Source organism: Pantherophis guttatus, chromosome 2 (assembly GCF_059756535.1).
Source record: "Pantherophis guttatus breed Tessera chromosome 2, ASM5975653v1, whole genome shotgun sequence".
Taxonomy (NCBI): domain Eukaryota; kingdom Metazoa; phylum Chordata; class Lepidosauria; order Squamata; family Colubridae; genus Pantherophis; species Pantherophis guttatus.
Window position 1 is genome coordinate 105,871,443 of NC_142064.1, and position 15,970 is coordinate 105,887,412.

At 39.1% G+C, this 15,970-nt stretch overlaps 1 protein-coding gene across 4 annotated transcripts in view; it reads left to right on the plus strand.

Moving 5' to 3' along the window:
* Positions 1–716: 716 nt before the first annotated feature.
* Positions 717–15,970, plus strand: part of POPDC2 (popeye domain cAMP effector 2) — a 51,930-nt gene continuing 36,676 nt past the window's right edge. For 2 of the 4 annotated variants that reach the window (XM_034411149.3, XM_034411151.3), the window contains exon 1: positions 717–1,526. In XM_034411149.3, the coding sequence (XP_034267040.1) occupies positions 1,036–1,526 (491 nt within the window). In that variant the 5' untranslated portion in view covers positions 717–1,035. The remainder of the gene's footprint in view (positions 1,527–15,970) is intronic. The other 2 variants (XM_087888373.1, XM_087888372.1) reach the window with 2 other exon arrangements.

The following is a 15,970-nucleotide window of genomic DNA, read 5'->3' on the forward strand; positions in this document are numbered from 1 at the left end:
GCTGATTGTTGGAATTTTTTTTTTTACATTTTTTTACTACCAGTTCGGCGAATTAGTAACATTTTTACTACCGGTTCGGATGAACCGATCTGAACAGGTAACATTTCACCCCTGCTATAATCCCTTAATTTGGGGTCTGAGCTGGATGAAGCTGAGCGTTTACTGGTTGGATGCCCTTCCTGACCCCACACAGAGTTAGCAGGAGATATTTTTCATTTGTGCCCTAGGAGAGAAATATTTGCCACTAGTTAGAATTTAACTCTCAAGCTTCCGAGTGGGAGGTGAGAGTCTTCACCATTAGGCCACCATACTACTCTTTCTGTATGATTGTATATCATACTATAAAGATACTTATTCAAATCCTTTTTAGTCTCTTAATTTATTGCTTTTAGTTGTCCTAGTTCTCCTCCTCCTCCTCTATGTAAAAATACTCTTTGGTGATAAAGTATATCTGAGAATAAACTGAAAACTCTGTGCAGTATTCACTAACAATACTCTGTAATCTAGTTCTCAGGGTTATGTTAAGTGGCAAATGTCTGGCTGCTCTCTCTTCCAGTTCTAGCCTTTGCTGCTTGGATTTCAATTCCAAACATGGTTATCTATGTAGCGCCTCTCTCTTCTTTCCATGCCTTAGTGCTATACATTCCAAATTAAACACTAGTGCCCTCTGCTTGTCTTCCCCACCCCTTTAACCCTCCCTGCTGCTCTTTCACTGTGTCTATTTTAATTTATCTCAAGGCAGGGGAGAAAACAAGCTGCAAACTCTTAGCTACTCTTGATTTTTTCACTCCAGTTCTCAAAAGGCACTTCCAGGATAGAATTTCTCATGCTTCTACAAGTTCATCAACAAGGTCTCAAATCCCATCAAGAACGCTGGGTATTGCAATTTGTGGAAGAGAACTTCAGGAGTTGTTGATGCAAATACATAACTTCAGAAATGTTCCTCTAAAATCTCCATAGAAGTATAGGTATAGGAATTGGTTTCTGTGTATTCCATTAATTTCAAAGTGAGTTAGGTGTAGAAGTTACAGGAAAATGAATGAAGAAAACACACTTTTGGATCGGATAATTTTTAATCCGGTTTTGTGTGAGAACTGGAAATACATTATGGAAGGAGCAGCCTATCACCTCGCTAGTTTGTTCCTCCTCCTTGGCTATATGGGAGGTAGTGGAACCTTTGGTGCCATCTATATTTTTGGGTTGTTGTTCATTGGCTTTCTATGCTCTGTCGTATGGGGATGGCTCAACGCTTGTGGATTAGACATTATCATTTGGAATGTACTTTTATTTTTGATCTGCTTGTTTCAGCTAGCACATTTAATTTACCAACTCCGTAAAGACACTTTTTCTGAAGAATTTGATCTCCTGTACAAACAAATTTGCCAGCCTTTGCAAGTGCCTCTCCAAACTTATAAAGAAATAATCAAGTGCTGTGAAGAACAGGTCTTGCCTTTGGCCAAAGATCAAACCTATGCTGTGGAGGGCAAGACATCCATAGATCGTTTGTCCTTCTTGCTGTCTGGCAGGTAGGTCTCTCTTTCTCCTGAAAATATCCCTGGTGATAGTGGTGCTTTTGAACACTACTAAGTGGTTTCAAAGGGTAGAGAGGCATAGGAAATGCATGCTTTGCTCTTTCTCACATTATGGAAGAAAACCCTGTTTTTTCACCCCAATCTGCATCAGAGGAGTTGCATAAGAGTGTCATTATTTCTGAGATTTTGATAATGTGAGTCATCATTTTCAGTAGGTATTTATACAGACCAGAAACAAAGTTTAAGTGAAGGCCTTTAGCCCTCTTAACTTTAAAATATGAACATAAAATATAAAAGGAGGGTGATCATGGGAAAAAAAACTAATGGGCTAAGGCCAAATTGCTTCTCTGTTGCAAACCGACTCCTCCAAATTTAGGAAGGTTAATATATTGTGGATATGGAAGGCAGAACATGGGTTTCCATCTACTGGTAGATACTGTGGTGATTTGCAATGCATTCTTAGTTATTTAACAACAATAGCAAGAACTTTATCTTCACCCTAAATTGTTAGTTAGAAAGACGATTAGCTTTATTTCAAGCTAAGAGTTCAAATAATTGTTGAGCTCAGAATTCTTTAATTCTATTTCCTGTATCTCTCTCCAGATTTTTTTTTTGGGTGGGGGGGTTCCGGGTTTTTAATAAAAAAGAAAGTAGACACTCCTGCCCTGATACTATGTATAATCTTTGAAACTGAATATACTGTATATTTATATGAATATGGTATATGTTCACAAATGGCAGATTTTTTAAAAAAAGCTTTAAAAGTAATAGGTTTTATAGGATCATATTATTCAATGAGACATTTCTAAAGCAAATAACAAGAGAGATTGGCCCATATTAAATGCATGTCTGCACCTCTAATCCCTACTGCCACAGAGTATTGTATATTAGAAAAGACACAGCTTCTAAAATATTTTATATAAAATGTAAAAGACCCCTTAAAAGAGGAGGTGGAGTTGCACTACAAGTAAAAGACCACTATACTGCTACAGAAATGCATGAAACCAAAGATGAAAACTAGAATGCATATGGGTCAATATAAAAGAAAAAAAGAATGACATTGCCATGACGATGGATAGAAAGAAATTATATATATATATATATATATATATATATATATATATATATATATGTATGTGTGTGTGTGTGTGTGTGTGTGTGTGTGTGTGTGTGTGTGTGTGTAGTTAATATTTCGGGTTTCTTCCCGTGTAATTGTGGATATATCCCTAAAAGGGTAGAAGCGACGTTTCGGCAGAATCCCATCTGCCATCATCAGGCTTATGCCAGTAGTCATTTTGCACTAACTGACGTTGGAATTTCAAATCTGGTGCTGGTATTCTGGGATGGCTCCACCTTTTCATTCTGATTGGTTGGGAGTCCCAGTATGTGTTTATTGGCTTGGCTTCGGGTGTATGGTCGGTTTTTCTCCACTAGGTGGCAGGGCTTTATCTTTGTGGCTGGTTTGAATATGATTTGGTTGGGATTTTTTTGTGCAATGTTTGGTCCATGTTCCACATATGGTGTCAAGATTCGTCTATCTATGAGAGCAGGTTTCCAAATAGTAGGCAGACGTGAAGTGTCATCCCGTTTATTCATGCAATATGGTCTTTTTTCCATTTCTATTGCTTCTCTGATTATCCTGCCATTGAGATGTTCTATTTTTGCAACTGTTTTTGTTTTATTAAAATTAATGTTGTGTCCTGTTGTATTTATATGTTGAACTAATGATGATGTGTGTTCTTGCTTTTGTATTGAGTTTATTTATTTATTTATTTATTTATCATCATTAGTTCAACATATAAATACAACAGGACACAACATTAATTTTAATAAAACAAAAACAGTTGCAAAAATAGAACATCTCAATGGCAGGATGATCAGAGAAGCAATAGAAATGGAAAAAAAAGACCATATTGCATGAATAAACGGGATGACACTTCACGTCTGCCTACTATTTGGAAACCTGCTCTCATAGATAGACGAATCTTGACACCATATGTGGAACATGGACCAAACATTGCACAAAAAAATCCCAACCAAATCATATTCAAACCAGCCACAAAGATAAAGCCCTGCCACCTAGTGGAGAAAAACCGACCATACACCCGAAGCCAAGCCAATAAACACATACTGGGACTCCCAACCAATCAGAATGAAAAGGTGGAGCCATCCCAGAATACCAGCACCAGATTTGAAATTCCAGCGTCAGTTAGTGCAAAATGACTACTGGCATAAGCCTGATGATGGCAGATGGGATTCTGCCGAAACGTCGCTTTTACCCTTTTAGGGATATATCCACAATTACACGGGAAGAAACCCGAAATATTAACTATACACACATACATACCCGTGAAAACTTACATAAACACACACACACACACACACACACACACACACACACACACACACACATATATATATATATATATATATATATATTCTTTTTTTCTAATATAACGATGGCCTGATTAGAAATTTATAGAGGAAGAAATTAGAATACACACCTTTATATATTAGGATTAGTAATAGTGACCTGATTTAGTGGGAATATTAGCGGATATAATTCCCCCTTCTTTTTATATAATAAAATATAAGTAACAATTTGATGTGAAAACTAGAGGGTGAATGATAGTATTACCATGTACGTTTATAACATCATTGGCATTAAAATGGAATATTGAAATATTGAATAATCGCCTTAAAAAATCATGTACATCAATGATTATGATTGATGTTTGTATCAAAATGAATTATACCCAGGGGCCACACTGTTCATGTATTGATTTTGTTGTATATTTAAAAATATATTTTTTTAAAAAAGATATACTTTTTGCTAACCAATTAACAAATATATGTAGGAAATAACAAATATACGTAGGAAACACACTACAATAGTAATGAGGGACTTCAATTACCCTGACATCAACTGGAAGACTAATTCTGCACCAAGTAAGAAATTGAATAGGTTCCTAACCAACCTAGCTGACAACTTTATTGTCCAAAAGATAGAGGAGGGAACTAGAGGGACAGCTATACTGGACCTAATTCTCATAAACAGAGAAGAAGTGATAGAGGGAGTTGAAACTGCAGGAACCTTGGGTGAGAGTGACCATGTCATACTGGAATTCAACATAATGCAAACAGAAGCAATAAAACACAATCATACCAGAGTCTTAGATTTTAAAAGAGATGATTTTAACAAACTCAGAGAGAACTTGGGAAAGATTCCTTGGATGAAAATCCTAAAGGGGAAAGCTTAGGAAACTCTGAAAAATATTATCATAAAAGCCCAGACCAGCACAATACAACTGAAAAACAAAAATAAGAAATCCAAGAAGAAACCAGCATGGCTGCACAAAGATATCTCTGATAAACTAAAGGACAAAAAAGACAAGTACAAAAAATGGAGAGTGACACATAACTAAGGCAGAATATCAGCAGATAGCCAGAATCTGCAAAGATGAAGTCAGGAAAGCAAAGCTTCAGAAGAAAGAAAGACTTGTGACAATAGTCCAAGATAATAAAAAAGTTTCTTTCAAGAAAACAAATCAAGGAAACAGTCAGTCCACTACAGAGAGAAAATGGCAAAGAAGTAACAGACAACAGAGAGAAAGCAGAGCTACTAACTCATTCTTTGCATTGGTCTTCATGCAAAAAGAAACTATAACCCAACCTACCAAAAACATAATTGTAAAAAACAGACTAGAAATAAAAGTTAAAATAAGCAAAAAAAAAAAAAAAAGTAAGAGAACACATGTCTGATCTTGATAAATACAAATCACTGGGACCTGATGGATTACATCCCAGAGTTCTAAAGGAATTGACAGATGTCATCTCAGAACCATTGTACCATATCTTTCAAAACTCCTGGAGCACTGGGGAACTACCAGAGGACTGGAAAAGAGCTGATGAGGTTCCCACATCAAAAAAGGAAGAAAAAACAAAAACCCAGATCTAGGAAACTACAGACCAATCAGCCTAACATCAATACCCGGGAAGTTACTGTAAAAGATAATCATCTGCAAAAGAGGGAGGGAGGAGAAAAAAAGTGAAACTGTAAACTGCATCAACGTGCAAGATTGCATAGAGCGCAACAGATAAAGCATTCATTTACAGTAACTATTTAAAACACCAAAAAACAATAATTGCAATATAACATTACTCTGGCTGAGGCAATTTCTCAACTTTTCTTACACACTTCTTACACACACGTATTACCATCTTACTTTTGTGATTTTTCATATGTTCTACATATACCTTCCATAACTCTTTAAAAAAGAGCTACCAACCCCATATACCCAAAACTATACCTTCAAACGTCATTGAAAATCTAGCAGTCACTGTTCCTGCTGTTGATGCAGCTTACAGTTTCATTTTTTTTCTCCTCCCTCCCTCCCTCTCTCTTTTGCAGATGCATCACACTTTTGGTTGTATGGAACTTTTGATCAATCAAAATGCCCAGCTCCTTTTTGTATGCACTGTTCCTACTCAGTATGATTTTCTATCCCTCCTCCTAAAACTAAACTTTTCATTTTTCCCGCTAAAATGTAGGACTTTGCATTTCTCTCTGTTGAAATTAATCTTGTCAGTTTCTGTCTGGTGCTTCATTTGGTAAAGATCTTGAAAAGTCCTCTAAAGTATTTGTGTGGTCCATGGATTTTATAATCTCCTTTTCAAATCAAATCAAATCTATTACAATTCTAAGGCCAAATACAAGCCAATATCTATAAAGGTTCTATGCAAAACAGAAAAACAATAAATGCAATAGAATCTAAAAAAATTAAGAAAAAAGATGCTAAAATAAATGTAAATAAAATGCTACTATAAGAAGTTCCAAATCTAAGTAATGTTTTACATGGTAATGTACAAATAGTAGCAGAAAATTGGGTGATCTCACAGGTTATTTTCAAGTCCTTGTCCAAAAAAAGTAGCATTGAATATCACTATAAATATCATTAAATATTTATATCACATTCTCTACCTGGAAATTTCTTCAAGACATGATATATAAAGGTCTGTCTAATGTTCTTATATAGGGAATATTTATTTTATTTTATTGTTTTATTTTATTTACAAATAACTCAAGACAGTGAATATATTCAACACATTTTCCTCCTATACACCTCACAACAACAACCTTGTGAGGTGGATTGGGCTGAGAGTGAGTGAGCAGGACTAGAACTCTCCACCTCCCACTTTCTAGCCCAGGGGTCACCAACCTTTCAGACCCTAGAGACCACTAAATTCATAATTTTAAATTCCGTGGACCACTAATATGATCTGCCTAATGAATGGCTGGGTGGGCATGGCAAGGTGGTCATGTGACTGGGTGGGCGTGGCCAACTCGATGTCACTCACATTGAGGGGTGCCTTTGCCAGCCTCTACTTGCCACTCCTTGCCTGCCCACCTAGGTTCCTTAGGGCCCCAATAGGAAGCAGTTGCTGGAGCATGAGAAAGAGTTGGCAAAACAGCTGGCTCAGTTCAAATTGGATCTGATCGAAAAGGAGGCTCAGCAGAAGCACCTCACTGAGGACTATGAGCATAGGCTTTCCAAGCAGAGGAAAGACCTGCAGGAGTGCAAGGCCAAGTGCCAGCGCCTGGAGGCTCAGTGGGCTGAGATGGTCAGCCAGTTCCAGACCATGATGCAGTCCCACTGGAACAAGGCCCTCCGGCTCTTTGCCACCAGAGGCACTTCCCTCCAGCCTTTGCCCAAAGCTCCACACCAAGAGGCTGAAGCAGACTCCAAGTTGGAATTTCTGCCCCCCTCCTACCCACACAAAAAGACCCAGAAGGGGGAGATTCTCTGCAGCAACACTGAAAAGTATAAATTGTATCATAAAAATCAATAAATATAAATAAAATAAAATAATGGTAGTTTTATTCAATTTATTTATTGTGATAATTTCATATCATCTATAGCTGCAAGCACATTTAATTTTAGAATCAGTTTAATGAGATAAATGTACCCTATCACACTTTTCTACAATTTTTTTGAAATCAGGAGTGAGATTGCTTGTTGAGATTCTCATCACAGCCTGCTAGTTAATCTCTGTCAAAGAGCATTTATCAACTCTTGTTGATCTTCATGCAAGAAAAACTTTGCTCATAAATATATGTAGACCCAAACATTTTCCCAGCAAATTTCTTCATACATGGAAATTTTTCAGCAGACAAAGATTTGTAAAAGTCAACTAATGTCAGAGCATTAAACATTTCTTTCACAGTGTGATCTGACTGCATGTCAATAAGTTCAAGCTGCAGCTCCTCAGGTGCTGTATCAATATCAGCAGTGATGGGATAAGAGAGCAAATTGAATTTAGGCTCAATTTTCTTGAAGTCCTGAAATCTTCTTCTGACCTCGTCCTCCAAACTCTGCAGATGATCCCTAATCTTAGCAGAAACACTTTATGTTTTCCTAATAAAGGGAAATGACAAAAATTGCCTTCACCTGCTTGCCTTGCAAATAGATCTAGTTTTGCTTTGAATGATTTTACATGCTTCCACATTTCATGTGCAAACAACCCCTTTCCCTGCAATGTCACATTCAGTTCATTCAATTTCTCAAATACATCAGCTGCAAACATCATCTCATATCTCCACTCCTCACATCCCATTTTTGTAACAAAATCATGAGATATCTCCTTCGTGTCCAGAAATAAGAGGATTTCATTCTGCAATGCCCAGACTCTTTTTATCACTTTGCCCAGGCTCAACCACCTCACACTGTTGTTTTATTTTTATTTATTTTATTCAATTTATATACCGCCCTATTCCCGAAGGACTCAGGGCAGTGAACAGGCATAAGATAAAAATACATCATACAAAAGTTAAAAAAAATTAAAAGTACATTAAATAATTTTGGCCCAAAAAACGAATTTAAAAACACCCAATTTGTATAAAACTAAAAGCAAATTAAAAGGGAGAGTCAAGCCAGTCCAGCCTGCTGGAATAAAAATGTTTTGAGGGCGCGGCGGAAAGTGCGTAAATCTGGGATCCTCCGTATCTCCGGGGGGAGCTCATTCCAGATGGCAGGCGCCCCAACAGAGAAGGCTCTCCCCCTGGGGGCCGCCAGTCGACACTTTTTGGCCAACGGCACCCTGAGGAGCCCCTCTCTATGGGAGTGTACTGGTCGGTGAGAGGCTACTGGTGGCAGAAGGCGGTCTCGTAAATACTCTGGTCCTAAGCCATGGAGCGCTATAAAGGTGGTGACCAAAACCTTGAAGCACACCCGGAAGACCACCAGTGCAGCTCGTGCAGGAGGGGAGTCACATGGGAGCGCCATGTCGCTCCCATAACCACCCGCGCAGCTGCATTCTGGACCAGCTGGAGTCTCCGGGTGCTCCTCAAGGGAAGCCCCATGTAGAGAGCATTACAGTAGTCCAGGCGTGAAGTGACGAGGGCATGAGTGACTGTACGTAACGAGTCCCGATCCAGAAAGGGATGCAACTGGTGAATCAGGCGGACCTGATAAAAAGTCCTCCTGGCCACAGCTGTCAAATGCTCTTCTAAAGACAGCCGTGAGTCCAGGAGGACACTCAAGTTGCGAGCCCTATCTGTGGGGGCCAATGACTCACCCCCAATAGTCAGTGATGGCACCAACTGACTATATTGGGACGTCGGAAACCACAGCCACTCGGTCTTGGATGGGTTGAGTCTGAGTCTGTTTCTCCCCATCCAGATCCACACAGCCTCCAGGCACTGGGACATCACTTCAAGGGCATCATTGGGGTGATCCGGGGTGGAGATGTACAGCTGAGTGTCATCAGCGTACTGGTGGTACTTCACCCCGAAACCACGGATGATCTCGCCAGCGGCTTCACATAAATGTTGAACAAAAGGGGCGAGAAGACCGATCCCTGCGGCACCCCACCTATGAGGGGCCTTGGGGTCGACCTCTGCCCCCCTATCAACACAGACTGCGACCGGTCGGAGAGAAAGGAGGAGAACCACCGTAGTACAGTGCCTCCCACCCCCAACTCTTCCAACTGGTGCAGCATAATACCATGGTTGATGGTATCAAGAGCCGCTGAGAGGTCTAATAGGACCAGGACCGAGGAGCAACCCCTGTCCTGAGCCCTCCAGAGATCATCAACCAATGCAACCAATGCCGTTTCCATGCTGTACCCAGGCCTGAAGCCGACTGGAACGGATCTAGATAAGCCGATTCATCCAGGTACTGAGGCAGCTGTCACGCGACTACACTCTCAACAACCTTCGCAACAAAGCGAAGGTTGAAGACTGGACGATAATTAGCCAACACTGCTGGGTCCAGGGAAGGCTTCTTTTTTTTTTTTTTATTGAAAAAGTTTTCAAATACAAAATTTTCCCCCTTTTTCCCCTCCCCCTCCCCCTCCCTAACCCCCCCTCCCCACCCGTCCCCCCCTGTGACTTCTTCATAACAAAAAACCTAATTCATAACAGATTACTTACCCCCTCCTCTAAATACTGACCTTTACTTACTAAAAATATTATTAATATTATAACATTCCCCTTTATCCATACATTTCAAGAAAGGAAAAAAAAAAAGACATTATACTATAACATTGTATAATAACTTCTAATTTAGCAAAATAATATTATAACTCCCAATTTGGCAATAATCTACCCTTTTTCTCCTCTCCCAAGCTTATATCTATATATTATTACAACAATTCAAAACCACCTTCCACTTTAAAACTATACAATAAATCCTACTTTAACATTTGATCTATATATATTACTATAGCATTTCAAAGCGGCCCTCCCCGTAAAACCTAATTTAACATTTATTCCACTCTATCCATTTCCTCCACTCCCCTAAAACATATCACTTAAAAATCCCTTTTCTTAAACTAATCAGTCTGCAGACTAGCTTATTCACCCACTGTCCTGCAAAATTATCATACACAACAATTCTTAATATTTTAATTCATTGCCCACTCTACTTAAAAATATATGTATATATATTCCATTATATCTAAGTAAAAAAGAAAAGACAATAACTTTAAATTTATAATCCATATGATATCTTCTTTAAAGTCTTTCCACTGGATTATTAAAACCATCATCCATAATAGGGTAACATAGCTTGCTGATGCAACAGTATATTCAAAATCTTCAATCATATCTACCCCCATCAGTAATAAATATCCTCTTATATGTATAAAAGTAAAAACAACCACCCGAGTGACATTATAGTTATATTCCATGTAGTAATAATTGTGGCTTTCATCAGGATTATTGATTCCCATCATCGTAGTGGGTAACAACCAGATCTTCTGCATGCCCCAGTATGACTCTTTTGCCTTATAGTTCAAGATAATTATAATATAGTTATCAGCACAAAAAGGAGTTCCAAAGTAGATAATTGAAATCCATCAGTTTAAGGCTCTTTTCACATCCTAAAATTACGGCAATGCAGAGGCCTGTCACCATCCTCAGGATAATATTGACCAATACGTCGCCTCCTCTATATTTTCACATACTCATTCATTTTTAAAGTCACTGGCTTCACTGTTGCTTGATTTAGAAATTTCTATTTTTATGTGACCTATTTCTTTTTTTTCTTTTCTTTTTGCGGGTTTGATTTCCATCCTGGTTTCCTTTCTATGGATTGTATATCAACTAGTCGGTTTTGATTCTGCTCTGTAGATTGATCTTGTTGGTTTTGTTTTGGTGTCTCATCTTTCTTTTTTGCCCCTTGTATATCCCCTAATTGGTTTCCATACTTATCCTTGACTTGATAGGTCATCACATTAAAGTCAGATGCCACTTCTCTCAGATTTGTAAGTAATCCAGCTGGGGTATCCAAAAAATCCAAAGGCGGTTTATCTGGTACAGTCTCTGTAGCTCGATATTTTCCCTTTATTTCCAACTCCTTCTGCTTATCCTGTATTATACCTGAAGACGTTAAGTTCATTTTCAATCTGTTTTGGTAAAATTCTTCCGCTCTTTCAACAGTATTTAGCTGGTATCTTTCTCCTTGATATCTCAATATGATACCAACTGGAGCGTCCCACCTGAATGGGATATTTCTCTTTTTTAACTCACTCACCAGAAAAGCAAAATTCTTCCTTTCCATTAATATCTTAGGCGGGAGTTCTTTATAAATTCAAATCTTTCTTCCATGCAGTTGCAAATTAGAATTGAAGGCATTTTGCACAATATTATTCCTAATTTCTTTATCTGTAAAATAAATCACTACATCTCTAGGCAGTTGCCTTTGCTTGGCAATCCAGGAATTTATTCTGTAAACTCTGTCAATCCTACAAGACACTTCCTCGGGTTGAACCTTTAAAATCCCAGCCAGAAATTCAGAAGATATTTTCCTTAAATCATCTCTGTTATTTTCCTGCAAACCTCTGAGTCTTATCGCATATTCTGTGAAATTATATTGTACCATTAAAACCTCTCTTTGAATCCTCTGTTGCAGATTTTCTACATTACCAGACTTTTGATCAGCCTCCATTTTAGGTTTTTCTTCTGAGCTATTGTCCTGAATGTTTATCAAATCATTTTCAATTTTTTGAATTCTATCGTCCAATTTATCTTGAATTTCTTCCATTTTAGACTCTAGTAAATTAGTATTTGTAGCCAACTGTATCATAAATTCTGACAAACCATTAGCCACTTTTAAAAATTTTTGCTCCAAAAAATCAAACTTAGATTTCACCAATTCTTTAATTTCCTGCTTAAATTTTTCAAGATGCTGATTCACAATCTCATCCCTTCTTACAATCTCCTCTAAAAGAAATTCTATTATATTGAAATCAGGTTTCTGAGATTGAAGAGTTAGAACTTGTTCTTTTAAGTTATTAGTGGGGGAATCCCCCCCCCCACTACTTGTTTGTTTGACTTTATAAGTTTCAGTGCCATATTTCTGCCCAGGCAAGCTTTGTTAAAAAAAAAAAGAACAAGACAGGGAAGGCTTCTTGAGGAGAGGCCTCACCACCGCCTCCTTCAACACCCCCACTCAAAGAAGCATTTATAATCCCCTGGAGCCAGCTTCGTGTAACCTCCCAAGAGGCCAGCACCAACCAGGAGGGACACGAGTCCAATAAACATGTGGCCGCACTCAGTCTGCCCAGTATCCTGTCCACGCCTTCGGGAGTCACAGTTGTGGTAAATTACGTCTTCATACTCTGCCTCCACATCCTCAAGCAAAGATTTGAACTGTCGATGGTGGAGTGCCCTTGCTCTGATTGTGTTCACCACACTAACAATAGGATCTACCACATGTTTAAGTCCAGTGCAGCTTTACAAAGGCTCTCCTGATGCAAAATGCAATGAAAAGACAAGATATCACTGTCTGTGTCTTGTGCTTGTAACTTGTTTTTTAAAAGCTTAACCATACCTACATTTTTTGCAGTGAAAGCTCTGGCCCCATCTGTTGTAATGCTTGCCATTTTGTTCCAGGACAAGCCACTTTTCTCCACACAATGCACAGCACACTCAAGCAAGTCCTGACCAGTGGTTCTATCTTTCATTGATTCTAGGCCAAGTAATTCCTCTGTGATGACAAAATTTTCATTAATTCCACAGATAAAGATAAGTAATTGTGCAGTCTTTGTTATCATGTCTCATTCAGTGCCAAAGAAAACCAAACAAAATCTTTGCTCACAGTCTTCAGCTGTTCTGTGAGTTCGTCACTAATTAAGTCAATGCGCCGCACTATAGTCCTTCTTGACAATGAAATGCTTTCAAATTTGCTTCTCACATTAGGACACAATATGCTTGCACACTCTACCATACACTGCTTAATAAACTCGCCATCCGAAAAGGCTTGTTGCGTTTAGCAAGGTTGTAGGTTACCATGAAACTTGCTTCTGTAGTGCTATTTTGAAGTGTTGATTGCTTTGTAAATAATGTTTGTTGCTTCTTCAGCTTTTTCACATGCTCCGCAGCTTTTATTTTGCATTCTTCTTTGGGAAGTTTGCAGCCAAATTCGCTATGTTTTGTTTCATGGTGTCATTTCAGATTGTACTCCTTAAATACGGCTATCATTTCATGACACAGTAAACACACTGCTTTATTCCCTGTATTACCAAAGAAATATTTGTTTGTCCATTCTTCATTAAACACATGACATTCATCACCGATTTTACGTTTTTTCAGAGGGTTCATGGTTTCACTAAAGTTGGAAATTTATAGATTTATTGTTGCAAAGACAAAATTGAAATGAACCAGATCAACCGGAAAAGCGTGTATCTATACTGTGCATGCATATTGACATAGCCATCCTAGTGGAAAATACGAGACAAATCTTCGGTCGCGCACGGGAAGGAAATCTCAGTTCAAGGCGGATTTTTCTGACTGTCTTGGCAGGCCACAAAAAACTCTGTGGCGGGCCACATGTGGCCCGCGGGTTGCAATTTGCCCACCCCGCACTACACTAAACTACAAGATTTCTCAGAAAAGGACTCTGAAATGACATCCATAACATCTTCAAACCTTGGATATTATTAGCCTGGGCTAAAGACTTCAGGCTCATCCACATAGCCAGAAGGAGTTTCCCATTTCCCTCAAGACAAGAGGAAAATACATCAGACTCAAAACATCAGGTCACTTTCTGAACCTCTGGAATCAGTAGAGCTGATGCCGTGACATAACGCTGGCACTTGTTGCCCTTGCTGCTCCAGAGGAGGCAGGGCTGTGGAGGATTTCTGCCTGTGGGCACATACAGTAGCTCCCCACTGCAAGAACATTTCTGGCCGCAAATACCAGCAGACTAAAGAGTTTCCTATTCAGCTTGTAGTAGCAGAGGGGCTTGATAAGCAAAGTGCAGTATTAGTCATGTAGGCATTTAGAAGATGATCTTTTTCTGACATTTTAATTCCTTATTTCCTGCCTTTATTAATAATGGCTCTAAATCAAAAGTAAAAAGCTATCAGGAAAGCTTTTTGTTTTGTCCTTGGAAGTATATTTGAATTATGTCCAATTGAGGCCACATTTCCATAGAACTGTCAATAATAGTTCAAAAATATTTTTAAAAATGTAAATTCATTTGGTCTAGTGATTTAGTTAACATTTAATCGTTTATTACCCTGGGTATTTGACCTATTCCTTTCCTCTTTTGACTGTATAGATTTTATATTAATACTTTTTAACTATAGCCTACTTTTGGTTTTATCTGCTGGTTTGAATATGTATAAATTAAAATTCTGAAATTATTCTGCAGTGAACTTTGACCTATTTAAAACTTTTCATGATACAGTATGGAAATACAACCAGACCAATTATCGAATACAGCTCATCTGCCTGGAATCCACACTGTATATCGGACATTAATTCAATTGAGCAGGTCCAGAGGTATTTCACAAGAAGAGTACTCCACTCCTCTGCTCACAATAGAATCCCTTATCCCACCAGGCTCAAAATTTTGGGCTTGGACAACCTGGAACACCGCCTATGGTCTGACCTAAGCATAGTACACAAAATTATCTGTTACAATGTCCTACCTGTTAACGACTACTTCAGCTTCAACCTCAATAATACATGGGCAAACAATAGATACAAACTCAAGGTAAACTGTTCCAAACTCGATTGCAGAAAATAAGACTTCAGCAACAGAGTGGTCAATGCCTGGAATGCTCTACCTGACTCCCTTGCTACATCCTCAAACCCCCACATCTTCAACCTTAAACTGTCTATCGTGGAGCTCACCCCATTCCTAAGAGGTCCGTAAAGGGGGCGTGCATAAACGCACCAGCGTGCCTATCATCCCTATCCTACTGTCCCCATTTATTTGTACTCGTTTCCTGTGTTCATGTCCATATTTATACTTATACCTCTTAACTTGTACATGTTTGACAAACTAAATAAATAAATAAATTTTGCCTCAAATCTTTTATTGTCTTATTGCACTGTCTTTTACTGTTTATTGACTGAGTTTTAAGGTTTTATCAGTGTAGTACACTAGCCTACTGAGAGCCAGTTTGGTGTAGTGGTGAAAGTGCTGGTCCAGGGACTTCCGGCGGTGACGTAGGGCTGTGGCGGCACAGGAGAGAAGCGCTCTCTCTCTGTTGCCGGTTTTCCGAGCTTTTGGTGCCTTATTCGGCGAAGACCGATCTTGGAGAGATCAGGAATAGAGAGGGGAAACTTCGGGGGCGGCGAGGAGAGGTGCGATCTCCCGCCGTACCAAGAAGATCCCTCAATCCAGGCTCGGGAAGAAGCTAGCTTGCGAGCGCAGCTGGCCCGGAGGCCCGACAAGCCGATTGAGACCAGCGGGGGAAGCGGAGGAGTGAGCACAGTGCAAAACGGACGAGGGTGAGCAAGCGAGGATTGTCACTTTGGAGTATTTTGAAATACTTTGGCGCAAACCCGAGGAGGAAAAAATTGTTCCGGAGGGGCAGCACGGAGAAGAAGATCTCAGAGCACAAGGGGGCGGCAACTGAGGAGGTGAGCAGAAAGGAAGAGGACGAGACAGAGACAAGCGGAGAAGACTTTAAACAGTGAAGAC